Below are 15,135 nucleotides of genomic sequence, written 5' to 3' on the forward strand. Positions count from 1 at the left end.
TTATTGTCACCCATTTCTGGGATCCGGTTATTTCTTATCTGGACGAGTCTTCACGATGGATTCTAGAATTGAGGAGATGGCGGCAGGACGGTGTCCACCCCCGGCACACGAGCAGAAGTGTGAATGCAGCTCTGGAGGTGATGGGAGCTCAGCGCAGCCGCCGAAGCTGAAACTAACTGCTAATTATATAAATTACAGGCTTCAGACTATAATACAGGAATGATCATCTGCAGGGACGAGGCGTCTCTCCGGGGCGGCTGCGCACGAGTCCCCACATGTAGGAATTGACTCATATCAGGGGGAAAAAAGACACTGACAAGCGGCCGGGGTCAGAAAAAGAGTTTATTAATATAAAATGTGTCAGTATGTACCGGGCCCCGCCCACTTGACATAAGTACACCTTCTTGATAGGCCACACCCACTTGACATAAGCACCACCCACTTGACATAGGCACCGCCCAGAGGACATGGATCAGTCTCTACAGCTGAGGTTACCGACATCTCTAACGATCCATCATCCGCTCCGACCCTCCATCAGTGCCAATCACTACGTGTAATCCATGCCATGCCCTCCAGGAGGCGCTATCCTCCCCGTATACAGCGGCTCATTAACACTTCCCTGCCCGGTACACAAAGAGGAAACAACACAAAGGGTAAAATCTGATGTTACATTGTAAATGATTCAACAATTGTAGAAAACAGAAGAAATCACCGCGGGGGGCACAAACTTATCACATTATATATATATATATATATATATATATATATATATATATATATACTGTATATAGTGCAGACAGAGGTAGCAGAGCCGCAGGTGGCAGCACCTGCAGTCCTATGTAACACCATGAAGACAACACACTAGGACGATTCATTGCTGGTGTTTCTTTCTTTTCTTTTTTCCATCTTTTTTTCATCAATTTCGCATAAAATCAAAATCTTTATTTTTGTGTTTTACTTTTTTTGCGACATTTTACAGCAAAAAGTAACACGACCCATTACGATGTCGCACGCAACTGAAAATGAGCGCAAAAGATGCCAGTCAGTAAATGTCTACAAAATCAACATTAACAGGAGAATAGAAAAGGGACTAAAAAAAGGAGCAAAATAAAAAGAGGCTAAAAAAGCCACAAATGGGGGCAGATTAATAACGAGACTCAGCAGAGGCTGCATGGGGGATCGTCAGGGATCAGCAGAAGCTGCATGGGGGATCGTTAGGGATCAGCGGAGGCTGCATGGGGGATCGTCAGGGATCAGCGGAGGCTACAGGAGGTCAATCACCCAGGGAAAGCAAAATGCGACTGTGACAGAAATACTGGAGAGGAAAAATATATAATAAGAACTTTAACTTAAAAAAAAAAAAAATAAAATATTTTTGCAGGAACTTTGCAGGTCGGACACTGAACGCGGGAAGGCGAGAATTAACCCATTCATAGCTGATTGGCGGCGGGGGGAGGGGTGGACTCTGGAAGACCAGACACGGCTAGTCATCAGCTGCAAATAAAAGAGCAGAGGAGGCAAAGTCAGCGAGCTCAGGAGATAAAGGGGAACCCCGAGCACAATACAGGGGAACCCCGAGCACAATACAGGGGGACCCCGAGCACAATACAGGGGGACCCCGAGCACAATACAGGGGGACCCCGAGCACAATACAGGGGGACCCCGAGCACAATACAGGGGGACCCCGAGCACAATACAGGGGGACCCCGAGCACAATACAGGGGTCCCTGCTGTAAACAATCATCATAGGGGGGGAGGAAAATGACAAAAACCTCACTCACCTCTGAAACAAATCAGAAGATTTCTGAAAAAGAAGAAAATACAAAATGGTCAGTGATCGGCGAGGACGGCCGGCGCTCAGCTCTATACCCGGGACAAGGGAGACCAATAACCCCGTGACCAGGCAGTGTTATCATAGGGACATTATGGGGGATATAGATCAGTGCAGGCATTGCTATCATAGGGACATAATGGGGATATAGATCAGTGCAGGCAGTGTTATCATAGGGACATTATGGGGGATATAGATCAGTGCAGGCAGTGTTATCATAGGACATTATGGGGGATATAGATCAGTGCAGGCAGTGTTATCATAGGACATTATGGGGGATATAGATCAGTGCAGGCAGTGTTATCATAGGACATTATGGGGGATATAGATCAGTGCAGGCAGTGTTATCATAGGACATTATGGGGGATATAGATCAGTGCAGGCAGTGTTATCATAGGGACATTATGGGGGATATAGATCAGTGCAGGCAGTGTTATCATAGGGACATTATGGGGGATGTAGATCAGTGCAGGCAGTGTTATCATAGAGACATTATGGGGGATATAGATCAGTGCAGGCAGTGTTATCATAGAGACATTATGGGGGATATAGATCAGTGCAGGCAGTGTTATCATGGGGACAGAGGAGCAGCGGGAGGTCTCCTGGGGGGGCCTGCGGTGGTCGGCGCTCCAGTGCGGGACGTACCGAGTCGGTAGGTCTGAGGCTTGGCGTCGTCGTGCTTCACCTCGCACTCCCAATTATCTCCCTTCTCGGGGGTGAACGCGGCATGCTTGGTCTTGTGGTACGTCCAGTCTTGCCCGAAGGACAGGTCGGATTCTGCGCAGTCCATGAGGGGCGCGCCGTTCTTCTTCAGGGTGATGTTGATGCGCGGAGGATGGAAGCCGCTGGTGTGACAGATGAGCGTGTTCTTCACTCCGTACTCCACCGGAACCTGACTGTAAATATTCACCGTGGGGGACTCTGCCGAAAACAGAAGAGCATCAGAACAGCCCCCCACAAATAGCACCGTCCTGACATCCTCTGTGCTGCTGTGGACTCTGCTCCCTCCTCTCCTGACATCCTCTGTGCTGCTATGGACTCTGCTCCCTCCTCTCCTGACATCCTCTGTGCTGCTGTGGACTCGGCTCCCTCCTCTCCTGACATCCTCTGTGCTGCTGTGGACTCTGCTCCCTCCTCTCCTAACATCCTCTGTGCTGCTGTTGACTCTTCTCCCTCCTCTCCTGACATCCTCTGTGCTGCTGTGGACTCTGCTCCCTCCTCTCCTGACATCCTCTGTGCTGCTGTGGACCCTGCTCCTTCCTCTCCTGACATCCTCTGTGGTGCTGTGGTCTCTGCTACCTTCTCTCCTGACATCCTCTGTGCTGCTGTGGACTCTGCTCCCTCCTCTCCTGACATCCTCTGTGCTGCTGTGGACCCTGCTCCTTCCTCTCCTGACATCCTCTGTGCTGCTGTGGCCCTTGCTCCCTCCTGACATCCTCTGTGCTGCTGTGGACCCTGCTCCTTCCTCTCCTGACATCCTCTGTGCTGCTGTCGACCCTGCATCCTCCTCTCCTGACATCCTCTGTGCTGCTGTGGACTCTGCTCCCTCCTCTCCTGACATCCTCTGTGCTGTTGTGGACTCTGCTCCCTCCTCTCCTGACATCCTCTGTGCTGCTGTGGACTCTGCTCCCTCCTCTCCTGACATCCTCTGTGCTGCTATGGACTCTGCTCCCTCCTCTCCTGACATCCTCTGTGCTGCTGTGGACTCTCCTGTCTCCTCTCCTGACATCCTCTGTGCTGCTGTCGACCCTGCATCCTCCTCTCCTGACATCCTCTGTGCTGCTGTGGACTCTGCTCTCTCCTCTCCTGACATCCTCTGTGCTGCTGTGGCCCTTGCTCCCTCCTCTCCTGACATCCTCTGTGCTGCTGTGGACTCTGCTCCCTCCTCTCCTGACATCCTCTGTGCTGCTGTGGACCCTGCTCCTTCCTCTCCTGACATCCTCTGTGGTGCTGTGGTCTCTGCTACCTTCTCTCCTGACATCCTCTGTGCTGCTGTGGACTCTGCTCCCTCCTCTCCTGACATCCCCTGTGCTGCTGTGGACTCTGCTCTCTCCTCTCCTGACATCCTCTGTGCTGCTGTGGACTCTGCTCCCTCCTCTCCTGACATCCTCTGTGCTGCTGTGGACTCTGCTCCCTCCTCTCCTGACATCCTCTGTGCTGCTGTGGACCCTGCATCCTCCTCTCCTGACATCCTCTGTGCTGCTGTGGACTCTGCTACCTCCTCTCCTGACATCCTCTGTGCTGCTGTGGACTCGGCTCCCTCCTCTCCTGACATCCTCTGTGCTGCTGTGGACTCGGCTCCCTCCTCTCCTGACATCCTCTGTGCTGCTGTGGACTCTGCTCCCTCCTCTCCTAACATCCTCTGTGCTGCTGTTGACTCTTCTCCCTCCTCTCCTGACATCCTCTGTGCTGCTGTGGACTCTGCTCCCTCCTCTCCTGACATCCTCTGTGCTGCTGTGGACCCTGCTCCTTCCTCTCCTGACATCCTCTGTGGTGCTGTGGTCTCTGCTACCTTCTCTCCTGACATCCTCTGTGCTGCTGTGGACTCTGCTCCCTCCTCTCCTGACATCCTCTGTGCTGCTGTGGACCCTGCTCCTTCCTCTCCTGACATCCTCTGTGGTGCTGTGGTCTCTGCTCCCTCCTCTCCTGACATCCCCTGTGCTGCTGTGGACTCTGCTCCCTCCTCTCCTGACATCCTCTGTGCTGCTGTGGACCCTGCTCCTTCCTCTCCTGACATCCTCTGTGGTGCTGTGGTCTCTGCTACCTTCTCTCCTGACATCCTCTGTGCTGCTGTGGACTCTGCTCCCTCCTCTCCTGACATCCCCTGTGCTGCTGTGGACTCTGCTCTCTCCTCTCCTGACATCCTCTGTGCTGCTGTGGACTCTGCTCCCTCCTCTCCTGACATCCTCTGTGCTGCTGTGGACTCTGCTCCCTCCTCTCCTGACATCCTCTGTGCTGCTGTGGACTCTGCTCCCTCCTCTCCTGACATCCTCTGTGCTGCTATGGACTCTGCTCCCTCCTCTCCTGACATCCCCTGTGCTGCTGTGGACTCTGCTCTCTCCTCTCCTGACATCCTCTGTGCTGCTGTGGACTCTGCTCCCTCCTCTCCTGACATCCTCTGTGCTGCTGTAGCCCCTTGGCTTGACCTTCCTCACTCATCACACAGGAGGACCGGTCACTGTCTCCTGAAACACTCTGTGCTGCTGTGGACTCTGCTCCCTCCTCTCCTGACATCTTCTGTGCTGCTGTGGACCCTGCTCCCTCCTCTCCTGACATCCTCTGTGCTGCTGTGGACCCTGCTCCTTCCTCTCCTGACATCCTCTGTGCTGCTGTGGCCCTTGCTCCCTCCTGACATCCTCTGTGCTGCTGTGGACCCTGCTCCTTCCTCTCCTGACATCCTCTGTGCTGCTGTCGACCCTGCATCCTCCTCTCCTGACATCCTCTGAGCTGCTGTGGACTCTGCTACCTCCTCTCCTGACATCCTCTGTGCTGCTGTGGACTCTGCTCCCTCCTCTCCTGACATCCTCTGTGCTGCTGTGGACTCTGCTCCCTCCTCTCCTGACATCCTCTGTGCTGCTATGGACTCTGCTCCCTCCTCTCCTGACATCCTCTGGGCTGCTGTGGACTCTCCTGTCTCCTCTCCTGACATCCTCTGTGCTGCTGTCGACCCTGCATCCTCCTCTCCTGACATCCTCTGTGCTGCTGTGGACTCTGCTCCCTCCTCTCCTGACATCCTCTGTGCTGCTGTGGACCCTGCTCCTTCCTCTCCTGACATCCTCTGTGGTGCTGTGGTCTCTGCTACCTTCTCTCCTGACATCCTCTGTGCTGCTGTGGACTCTGCTCCCTCCTCTCCTGACATCCTCTGTGCTGCTGTGGACCCTGCTCCTTCCTCTCCTGACATCCTCTGTGCTGCTGTGGCCCTTGCTCCCTCCTGACATCCTCTGTGCTGCTGTGGACCCTGCTCCTTCCTCTCCTGACATCCTCTGTGCTGCTGTCGACCCTGCATCCTCCTCTCCTGACATCCTCTGTGCTGCTATGGACTCTGCTCCCTCCTCTCCTGACATCCTCTGTGCTGCTGTGGACTCTCCTGTCTCCTCTCCTGACATCCTCTGTGCTGCTGTCGACCCTGCATCCTCCTCTCCTGACATCCTCTGTGCTGCTGTGGACGCTGCTCCCTCCTCTCCTGACATCCCCTGTGCTGCTGTGGACTCTGCTCTCTCCTCTCCTGACATCCTCTGTGCTGCTGTGGACTCTGCTCCCTCCTCTCCTGACATCCTCTGTGCTGCTGTATCCCCTTGGCTTGACCTTCCTCACTCATCACACAGGAGGACCGGTCACTGTCTCCTGAAACACTCTGTGCTGCTGTGGACTCTGCTCCCTCCTCTCCTGACATCTTCTGTGCTGCTGTGGACCCTGCTCCCTCCTCTCCTGACATCCTCTGTGCTGCTGTGGACCCTGCTCCCTCCTCTCCTGACATCCTCTGTGCTGCTGTGGACCCTGCTCCTTCCTCTCCTGACATCCTCTGTGCTGCTGTGGCCCTTGCTCCCTCCTGACATCCTCTGTGCTGCTGTGGACCCTGCTCCTTCCTCTCCTGACATCCTCTGTGCTGCTGTCGACCCTGCATCCTCCTCTCCTGACATCCTCTGAGCTGCTGTGGACTCTGCTACCTCCTCTCCTGACATCCTCTGTGCTGCTGTGGACTCTGCTCCCTCCTCTCCTGACATCCTCTGTGCTGCTGTGGACTCTGCTCCCTCCTCTCCTGACATCCTCTGTGCTGCTATGGACTCTGCTCCCTCCTCTCCTGACATCCTCTGTGCTGCTGTGGACTCTCCTGTCTCCTCTCCTGACATCCTCTGTGCTGCTGTCGACCCTGCATCCTCCTCTCCTGACATCCTCTGTGCTGCTGTGGACTCTGCTCTCTCCTCTCCTGACATCCTCTGTGCTGCTGTGGCCCTTGCTCCCTCCTCTCCTGACATCCTCTGTGCTGCTGTGGACCCTACTCCTCCTCTCCTGACATCCTCTGTGCTGCTGTGGACCCTGCTCCTTCCTCTCCTGACATCCTCTGTGCTGCTGTGGACCCTGCATCCTCCTCTCCTGACATCCTCTGTGCTGCTGTGGACTCTGCTACCTCCTCTCCTGACATCCTCTGTGCTGCTGTGGACCCTGCTCCCTCCTCTCCTGACATCCTCTGTGCTGCTGTGGACCCTGCATCCTCCTCTCCTGACATCCTCTGTGCTGCTGTGGCCTCTGCTCCCTCCTCTCCTGACATCCTCTGTGCTGCTGTGGACTCTGCTCCCTCCTCTCCTGACATCCTCTGTGCTGCTGTGGACTCTCCTGTCTCCTCTCCTGACATCCTCTGTGCTGCTGTGGCCCCTTGGCTTGACCTTCCTCAGTCATCACACAGGAGGACCGGTCACTGTCTCCTGAAACACTCTGTGCTGCTGTGAATGCAGGAAATTAACCCTGTGCTGCGGTGGGATCAGACTACAGCTCCCAGCCTCCGCTGCGGAGATCTCATCCATTTTAGGACGGGCTGACTGAGTGCGCGCTGTTGTTTTCTGTTATCGGCCAGTTCAGGTTGTGTAAATTTAACCCTTCCTGGCACGTCTCCTGTTGGTGCACCGCTGACGGCGGCACTGATTGGCGCCCTTGTACCGCCCCCATCCCGTCTCAGCTCTTGTAAGAAGCGGGGGGAGACTGAAAGCTCAGAGTAACCCCCCCTCCCCGAATATGAAGGTTCCCCACTAATGACTTATCCCCATCCACGGCAGAGGGGACCGCGATCTGACTGCCGGGGGCTCAGGTGACTGTGTGCAGAACTGCGCCATTATATGTGACCACAGAGGAAGGATTGGGGGGCCGGACCCCTGCACTGGGGGATCAGACATTTATCTGCAGGAGACATGATCCAACTTATTTATCCTAAAATCATAGGAGGACAACAACGCCCCCCCCCCCCCCCCCCATCACTGACGAGACACAAAGTGTAATGAGTGCAGAAGAATCAGTGCGAGACCCCGAACAGGGGACATCGTATATAATATACACAGAGTACAGCATACTGCTATTATTACTGACCCCAGCACCAGAAGCACGTATAGAATAATAACTGCAGGAGCGGGGACAGACAGATACAGAACCAAGTACAATAAGTGTAGACAGTGCAGAAGAATCAGAGCGAGACCCCGAACAGGGGACATCGTATATAATATACACAGAGTACAGCATACTGCTATTATTACTGACCCCAGCACCAGAAGCACGTATAGAATAATAACTGCAGGAGCGGGGACAGACAGATACAGAACCAAGTACAATAAGTGTAGACAGTGCAGAAGAATCAGAGCGAGACCCCGAACAGGGGACATCGTATATAATATACACAGAGTACAGCATACTGCTATTATTACTGACCCCAGCACCAGAAGCACGTATAGAATAATAACTGCAGGAGCGGGGACAGACAGATACAGAACCAAGTACAATAAGTGTAGACAGTGCAGAAGAATCAGAGCGAGACCCCGAGCAAGAGACATCGTATATAATACACAGTGTATATCAGACTACTATTATTACTGAACCCCAGCACCAGAAGCACATATATAATAATAACTGCAGGAGCAGGGACAGACAGATACAGGACCAAGAACAATAAGTGCAGACAGTGTAGAAGAATCAGAGCGAAACCCCGAACAAGAGACACTGTATATAATACACAGTGTATATCATACTGAACCCCAGCACCAGAAGCACGTATAGAATAATAACTGCAGGAGCAGGGACAGACAGATACAGGACCAAGTACAATAAGTGTAGACAGTGCAGAAGAATCAGAGCGAAACCCCAAACAAGAGGCATCGTATATAATATACACAGAGTACATCACACTACTATTACTAAACCCCAGCACCAGAAGCACGTATAGAATAATAACTGCAGGAGCGGGGACAGACAGATACAGGACCAAGTACAATAAGTGCAGACAGTGTAGAAGAATCAGAGCGAAACCCCGAACAAGAGACACTGTATATAATACACAGTGTATATCATACTGAACCCCAGCACCAGAAGCACGTATAAAATAATAACTGCAGGAGCAGGGACAGACAGATACAGGACCAAGTACAATAAGTGCAGACAGTGCAGAAGAATCAGAGCGAGACCCCGAACAAGAGGCATCGTATATAATATACACAGAGTACATCACACTACTATTACTAAACCCCAGCACCAGAAGCACGTATAGAATAATAACTGCAGGAGCAGGGACAGACAGATACAGGACCAAGTACAATAAGTGCAGACAGTGCAGAAGAATCAGAGCGAGACCCCGAACAAGAGGCATCGTATATAATATACACAGAGTACAGCATACTGCTATTATTACTGAACCCCAGCACCAGAAGCACGTATAGAATAATAACTGCAGGAGCGGGGACAGACAGATACAGGACCAAGTACAATAAGTGCAGACAGTGCAGAAGAATCAGAGCGAGACCCCGAACAAGAGGCATCGTATATAATATACACAGAGTACAGCATACTGCTATTATTACTGAACCCCAGCACCAGAAGCACGTATAGAATAATAACTGCAGGAGCGGGGACAGACAGATACAGGACCAAGTACAATAAGTGCAGACAGTATAGAAGAATCAGAGCGAAACCCCGAACAAGAGACACTGTATATAATACACAGTGTATATCATACTGAACCCCAGCACCAGAAGCACGTATAAAATAATAACTGCAGGAGCAGGGACAGACAGATACAGGACCAAGTACAATAAGTGCAGAAGAATCAGAGCGAGACCCCGAACAAGAGGCATCGTATATAATATACACAGAGTACATCACACTACTATCATTACTAAACCCCAGCACCAGAAGCACGTATAGAATAATAACTGCAGGAGCAGGGACAGACAGATACAGGACCAAGTACAATAAGTGCAGACAGTGCAGAAGAATCAGAGCGAAACCCCGAACAAGAGGCATCGTATATAATACACAGTGTATATCATACTGAACCCCAGCACCAGAAGCACGTATAGAATAATAACTGCAGGAGCAGGGACAGACAGATACAGAACCAAGTACAATAAGTGCAGACAGTATAGAAGAATCAGTGCGAAACCCCGAACAAGAGACATCGTATATAATACACAGTGTATATCATACTGAACCCCAGCACCAGAAGCACGTATAGAATAATAACTGCAGGAGCAGGGACAGACAGATACAGGACCAAGTACAATAAGTGTAGACAGTGCAGAAGAATCAGTGCGAAACCCTGAATAGGAGACTTTGTACAGAAGATACACAGTATAGCATAATAATACTGAGGAACACACAATGTATCCACATCCCACACAGATACATCTACTGAATACAAAGTATCTATTGCTCCCTTGTATCAGCCAGCTTAGGCTGGAGTTTGCGCTGTTTCATCACTTCTGGATTTTCCCTTTTTGTTGTCAACATGAAAGTGAAAGTATCTGCGTCGCAGACCCTCCGGGAGTGATGGGGGATCCTGCACCCCCCTTCCCTGCACACTGCACCCCCTTTCCCTGCACACTGCACCCCCCTTCCCTGCACACTGCCCCCCCTTTCCCTGCACCCCCCTTCCATGCACCCCCCCCTTCCCTGCACCCCCCCTTCCCTGTACACTGCACCCCCCTTCCCTGTACACTGCACCCCCCTTCCCTGTACACTGCACCCCCCCTTCCCTGCACCCCCCTTCCCTGTACACTGCACCCCCCTTCCCTGCACCCCCCTTCCCTGCACACTGCACCCCCCTTCCCTGCACACTGCACCCCCCTTCCCTGCACACTACACCCCCCTTCGCTGCACACTACACCCCCCTTCGCTGCACACTGCACCCCCCTTCCCTGCACCCCTCTTCCCTGCACCCCTCTTCCCTGCACACTGCACCCCCCTTCCCTGCACACTGCACCCCCCTTCCCTGCACACTGCACCCCTCTTCCCTGCACACTGCACCCCCCTTCCCTGCACACTGAACCCCCCCTTCCCTGCACACTGCACCCCCCTTCCCTGCACACTGCACCCCCCTTCCCTGCACACTACACCCCCCTTCGCTGCACACTACACCCCCCTTCGCTGCACACTGCACCCCCCTTCCCTGCACCCCTCTTCCCTGCACCCCTCTTCCCTGCACCCCTCTTCCCTGCACACTGCACCCCCCTTCCCTGCACACTGCACCCCCCTTCCCTGCACCCCCCTTCCCTGCACACTGCACCCCTCTTCCCTGCACACTGCACCCCTCTTCCCTGCACACTGCACCCCTCTTCCCTGCACACTGCACCCCCCTTCCCTGCACACTGAACCCCCCCTTCCCTGCACACTGCACCCCCCTTCCCTGCACACTGCACCCCCCTTCCCTGCACACTGAACCCCCCCTTCCCTGCACACTGCACCCCCCTTCCCTGCACACTGCACCCCCCTTCCCTGCACACTGCACCCCCCTTCCCTGCACACTGAACCCCCCCTTCCCTGCACACTGCACCCCCCTTCCCTGCACACTGCACCCCCCTTCCCTGCACACTGCACCCCCCTTCCCTGCACACAATTCTTTGATATCTAGTGAGAAGTGTCGCACTGAAGCCCCGCACCGCGTTATATCGCGACTCCCTCCACACCTCCCCCCTCTTTCATAGTGAAAGGAAGTTTTCTGGGGGGGAAATAAAGGTCCCCAAACGCGTTTACATAAAAAAAAGTTCTGCGTTAGCGACAATTCCGGGCGACGCCGCAGCCCGATGTCGATCGTCGGTGACTTTTCTGTCCAGTCACATAATCGGGCACCGATAACTATTGCTGATCAGGTCCAGTGTCGGGGCCCATGCTCAGGGCCAGTACTCACTGAAGTCCGCCAGGGCCAGGGCCAGGCACAGCAGCAGGGCGCCGATCACACACAGGACGCGACTCATCTCTGCGGTTCTCCTTCACTTCTGGTCACCGCTCGGCGCCGGGAATATTATAAGGGCTGGGATTTTGGCCAATCACATCATTAGGATCACGCGCGTCATCTGTTGTCAGGAGAAGGTGCCGTTCAGCGTTTGCACGTGTGTGCAGTGCGCATGTGCGAGTCATTTCCCGGAAACGCTAATGACATCGCGTCTGCCGTGTGCACTGTCAGTGCGTTTATCTGCGACTGGCGCCAGAATCGCCTGGAAATGAAGATGCGCAGGAATTACTGCTGCAATGTGTCTATATAGAAATGACTATAAATTAATGTACAGCCTTATCTCTTCACATCTGTGTATTGTTATGTATAGTGTTAGAAGGCCCCTATAGTTAGTGTCAGTCTGGGGCCCCTATAGTCAGTGTCAGCACCGGGGCCCCTATAGTCAGCGCCACCCCGGGGCCCCTATAGTCAGCGTCACACCGGGGCCCCTATAGTCAGCGTCAGGTCTGAGGCCCCTATAGTCAGTGTCAGGGTCTGGGGCCCCTATAGTCAGGGTCTGGTCTGAGGCCCCTATAGTCAGCGTCACACCGGGGCCCCTATAGTCAGTGTCAGTCTGGGGTCCCTATAGTCAGCGTCACACCGGGGCCCCTATAGTCAGCGTCACACCGGGGCCCCTATAGTCAGCGTCAGATCTGAGGCCCCTATAGTCAGTGTCAGTCTGGGGCCCCTATAGTCAGTGCCAGGTCTGAGGCCCCTATAGTCAGCGTCAGGTCTGAGGCCCCTATAGTCAGTGTCATATGGGGCCCCTATAGTCAGTGTCAGGGTCTGGGGCCCCTATAGTCAGCGTCAGGTCTGAGGCCCCTATAGTCAGCGTCAGGTCTGAGGCCCCTATAGTCAGTGTCATCTGGGGCCCCTATAGTCAGTGTCAGGGTCTGGGGCCCCTATAGTCAGGGTCTGGGGCCCCTATAGTCAGTGTCAGTCTGGGGTCCCTATAGTCAGTGTCAGACTGGAGCCCCTATAGTCAATGTCAGTCTCGGTCCCCTATAGTCAGTGTCAGATCTTGGGATCCTATAGTCAGTGTCAGTCTGCGGCCCCTATAGTCAGTGTCAGTCTGGAGCCCCTATAGTCAGTGTCAGTCTGGAGCCCCTATAGTCAGTGTCAGTTCTGCGGCCCCTATAGTCAGTGTCAGTCTGCGGCCCCTATAGTCAGTGTCAGTCTGCGGCCCCTATAGTCAGTGTCAGTCTGGGGCCCCTATAGTCAGTGTCAGTCTGCGGCCCCTATAGTCAGTGTCAGTCTGCGGCCCCTATAGTCAGTGTCAGTCTGCGGCCCCTATAGTCAGTCTGCGGCCCCTATAGTCAGTGTCAGTCTGCGGCCCCTATAGTCAGTGTCAGATCTTGGGATCCTATAGTCAGTGTCAGTCTGGGGCCCCTATAGTCAGTGTCAGTCTGGGGCCCCTATAGTCAGTGTCAGTCTGCGGCCCCTATAGTCAGTGTCACACCGGGGCCCCTATAGTCAGTGTCAGTCTGCGGCCCCTATAGTCAGTGTCAGTCTGCGGCCCCTATAGTCAGTGTCAGTCTGGGGCCCCTATAGTCAGTGTCAGTCTGCGGCCCCTATAGTCAGTGTCAGTCTGCGGCCCCTATAGTCAGTGTCAGATCTTGGGATCCTATAGTCAGTGTCAGTCTGCGGCCCCTATAGTCAGTGTCAGTCTGGAGCCCCTATAGTCAGTGTCAGTCTGGAGCCCCTATAGTCAGTGTCAGTCTGGGGCCCCTATAGTCAGTGTCAGTTCTGCGGCCCCTATAGTCAGTGTCAGTCTGCGGCCCCTATAGTCAGTGTCAGTCTGCGGCCCCTATAGTCAGTGTCAGTCTGCGGCCCCTATAGTCAGTGTCAGTCTGCGGCCCCTATAGTCAGTGTCAGTCTGCGGCCCCTATAGTCAGTGTCAGTCTGCGGCCCCTATAGTCAGTGTCAGATCTTGGGATCCTATAGTCAGTGTCAGTCTGGGGCCCCTATAGTCAGTGTCAGTCTGGGGCCCCTATAGTCAGTGTCAGTCTGCGGCCCCTATAGTCAGTGTCACACCGGGGCCCCTATAGTCAGTGTCAGTCTGCGGCCCCTATAGTCAGTGTCAGTCTGCGGCCCCTATAGTCAGTGTCAGTCTGGGGCCCCTATAGTCAGTGTCAGTCTGCGGCCCCTATAGTCAGTGTCAGTCTGCGACCCCTATAGTCAGTGTCAGATCTTGGGATCCTATAGTCAGTGTCAGTCTGGGGCCCCTATAGTCAGTGTCAGTCTGGGGCCCCTATAGTCAGTGTCACACCGGGGCCCCTATAGTCAGTGTCAGTCTGCGGCCCCTATAGTCAGTGTCAGTCTGCGGCCCCTATAGTCAGTGTCAGTCTGGGGTCCCTATAGTCAGTGTCAGCCTGGGGCCCCTATAGTCAGTGTCAGTCTGGGGCCCCTATAGTCAGTGTCAGTTCTGCGGCCCCTATAGTCAGTGTCAGTCTGCGGCCCCTATAGTCAGTGTCACACCGGGGCCCCTATAGTCAGTGTCAGTCTGCGGCCCCTATAGTCAGTGTCAGTCTGGGGCCCCTATAGTCAGTGTCAGTCTGCGGCCCCTATAGTGAGTGTCAGTCTGGGGCCTCTATAGTCAGTGTCACACCGGGGCCCCTATAGTCAGTGTCAGTCTGGGGCCCCTATAGTCAGTGTCACGCCGGGGCCCCTATAGTCAGTGTCACACTGGGGCCCTATAATCAGTGTCAGTCTGCGGCCCCTATAGTCAGTGTCAGTCTGCGGCCCCTATAGTCAGTGTCAGTCTGGGGCCTCTATAGTCAGTGTCAGGCTGCAGCCCCTATAGTCAGTGTCAGTCTGCGGCCCCTATAGTCAGTGTCAGTCTGCGGCCCCTATAGTCAGTGTCAGTCTGCGGCCCCTATAGTCAGTGTCAGTCTGGGGCCTCTATAGTCAGTGTCAGTCTGGGGCCTCTATAGTCAGTGTCAGTCTGGGCCCCTATAGTCAGTGTCAGTCTGGGCCCCTATAGTCAGTGTCACCCCGGGGCCCCTATAGTCAGTGTCACCCCGGGGCCCCTATAGTCAGTGTCAGTCTGCGGCCCCTATAGTCAGTGTCAGTCTGGGGCCCCTATAGTCAGTGTCAGGCTGGGGCCCCTATAGTCAGTGTCAGGCTGGGCCCCTATAGTCAGTGTCAGTCTGGGCCCTATAGTCAGTGTCAGTCTGGGCTCCTATAGTCAGTGTCAGTCTGGGCTCCTATAGTCAGTGTGAGTCTGGGGCCCCTATAGTCAGTGTCAGTCTGGGCTCCTATAGTCAGTGTCAGTCTGGGGCCCCTATAGTCAGTGTCAGCCTGGGCCCCTATAGTCAGTGTCAGTCTGCGGCCCCTATAG

The 15,135-nt window shown here is 54.2% G+C and overlaps 1 protein-coding gene across 1 annotated transcript; it reads right to left on the reverse strand.

The window, feature by feature from the left end:
* Positions 1 to 324: 324 nt before the first annotated feature.
* On the reverse strand, positions 325 to 11,819 carry LOC142245677 (beta-2-microglobulin-like). Its single transcript, XM_075318600.1, has 4 exons — positions 11,712 to 11,819; positions 2,477 to 2,752; positions 1,782 to 1,804; positions 325 to 1,494 (listed from the first exon to the last, which is right to left on the reverse strand). The coding sequence occupies exons 1-3, from the start codon at positions 11,776 to 11,778 to the stop codon at positions 1,794 to 1,796; spliced, it is 354 nt and encodes a 117-aa protein (XP_075174715.1). The 5' UTR covers positions 11,779 to 11,819; the 3' UTR covers positions 325 to 1,494; positions 1,782 to 1,793.
* Between the last annotated feature and the right edge of the window lie 3,316 nt (positions 11,820 to 15,135).

The sequence above is a fragment of the Anomaloglossus baeobatrachus genome, chromosome 7, assembly GCF_048569485.1.
Source record: "Anomaloglossus baeobatrachus isolate aAnoBae1 chromosome 7, aAnoBae1.hap1, whole genome shotgun sequence".
NCBI classification, from domain to species: domain Eukaryota; kingdom Metazoa; phylum Chordata; class Amphibia; order Anura; family Aromobatidae; genus Anomaloglossus; species Anomaloglossus baeobatrachus.

Bases quoted from the DNA above. Each gene is read 5' to 3' on its own strand.
- LOC142245677 (XM_075318600.1), bottom strand. From the start codon at position 11,778: ATGAGTCGCGTCCTGTGTGTGATCGGCGCCCTGCTGCTGTGCCTGGCC. The intron at 2,753-11,711 runs GTGAGTACTGGC...TGTTTTCGGCAG, and splicing joins CCTGGCCCTGGCGGACTTCA to AGTCCCCCACGGTGAATATT.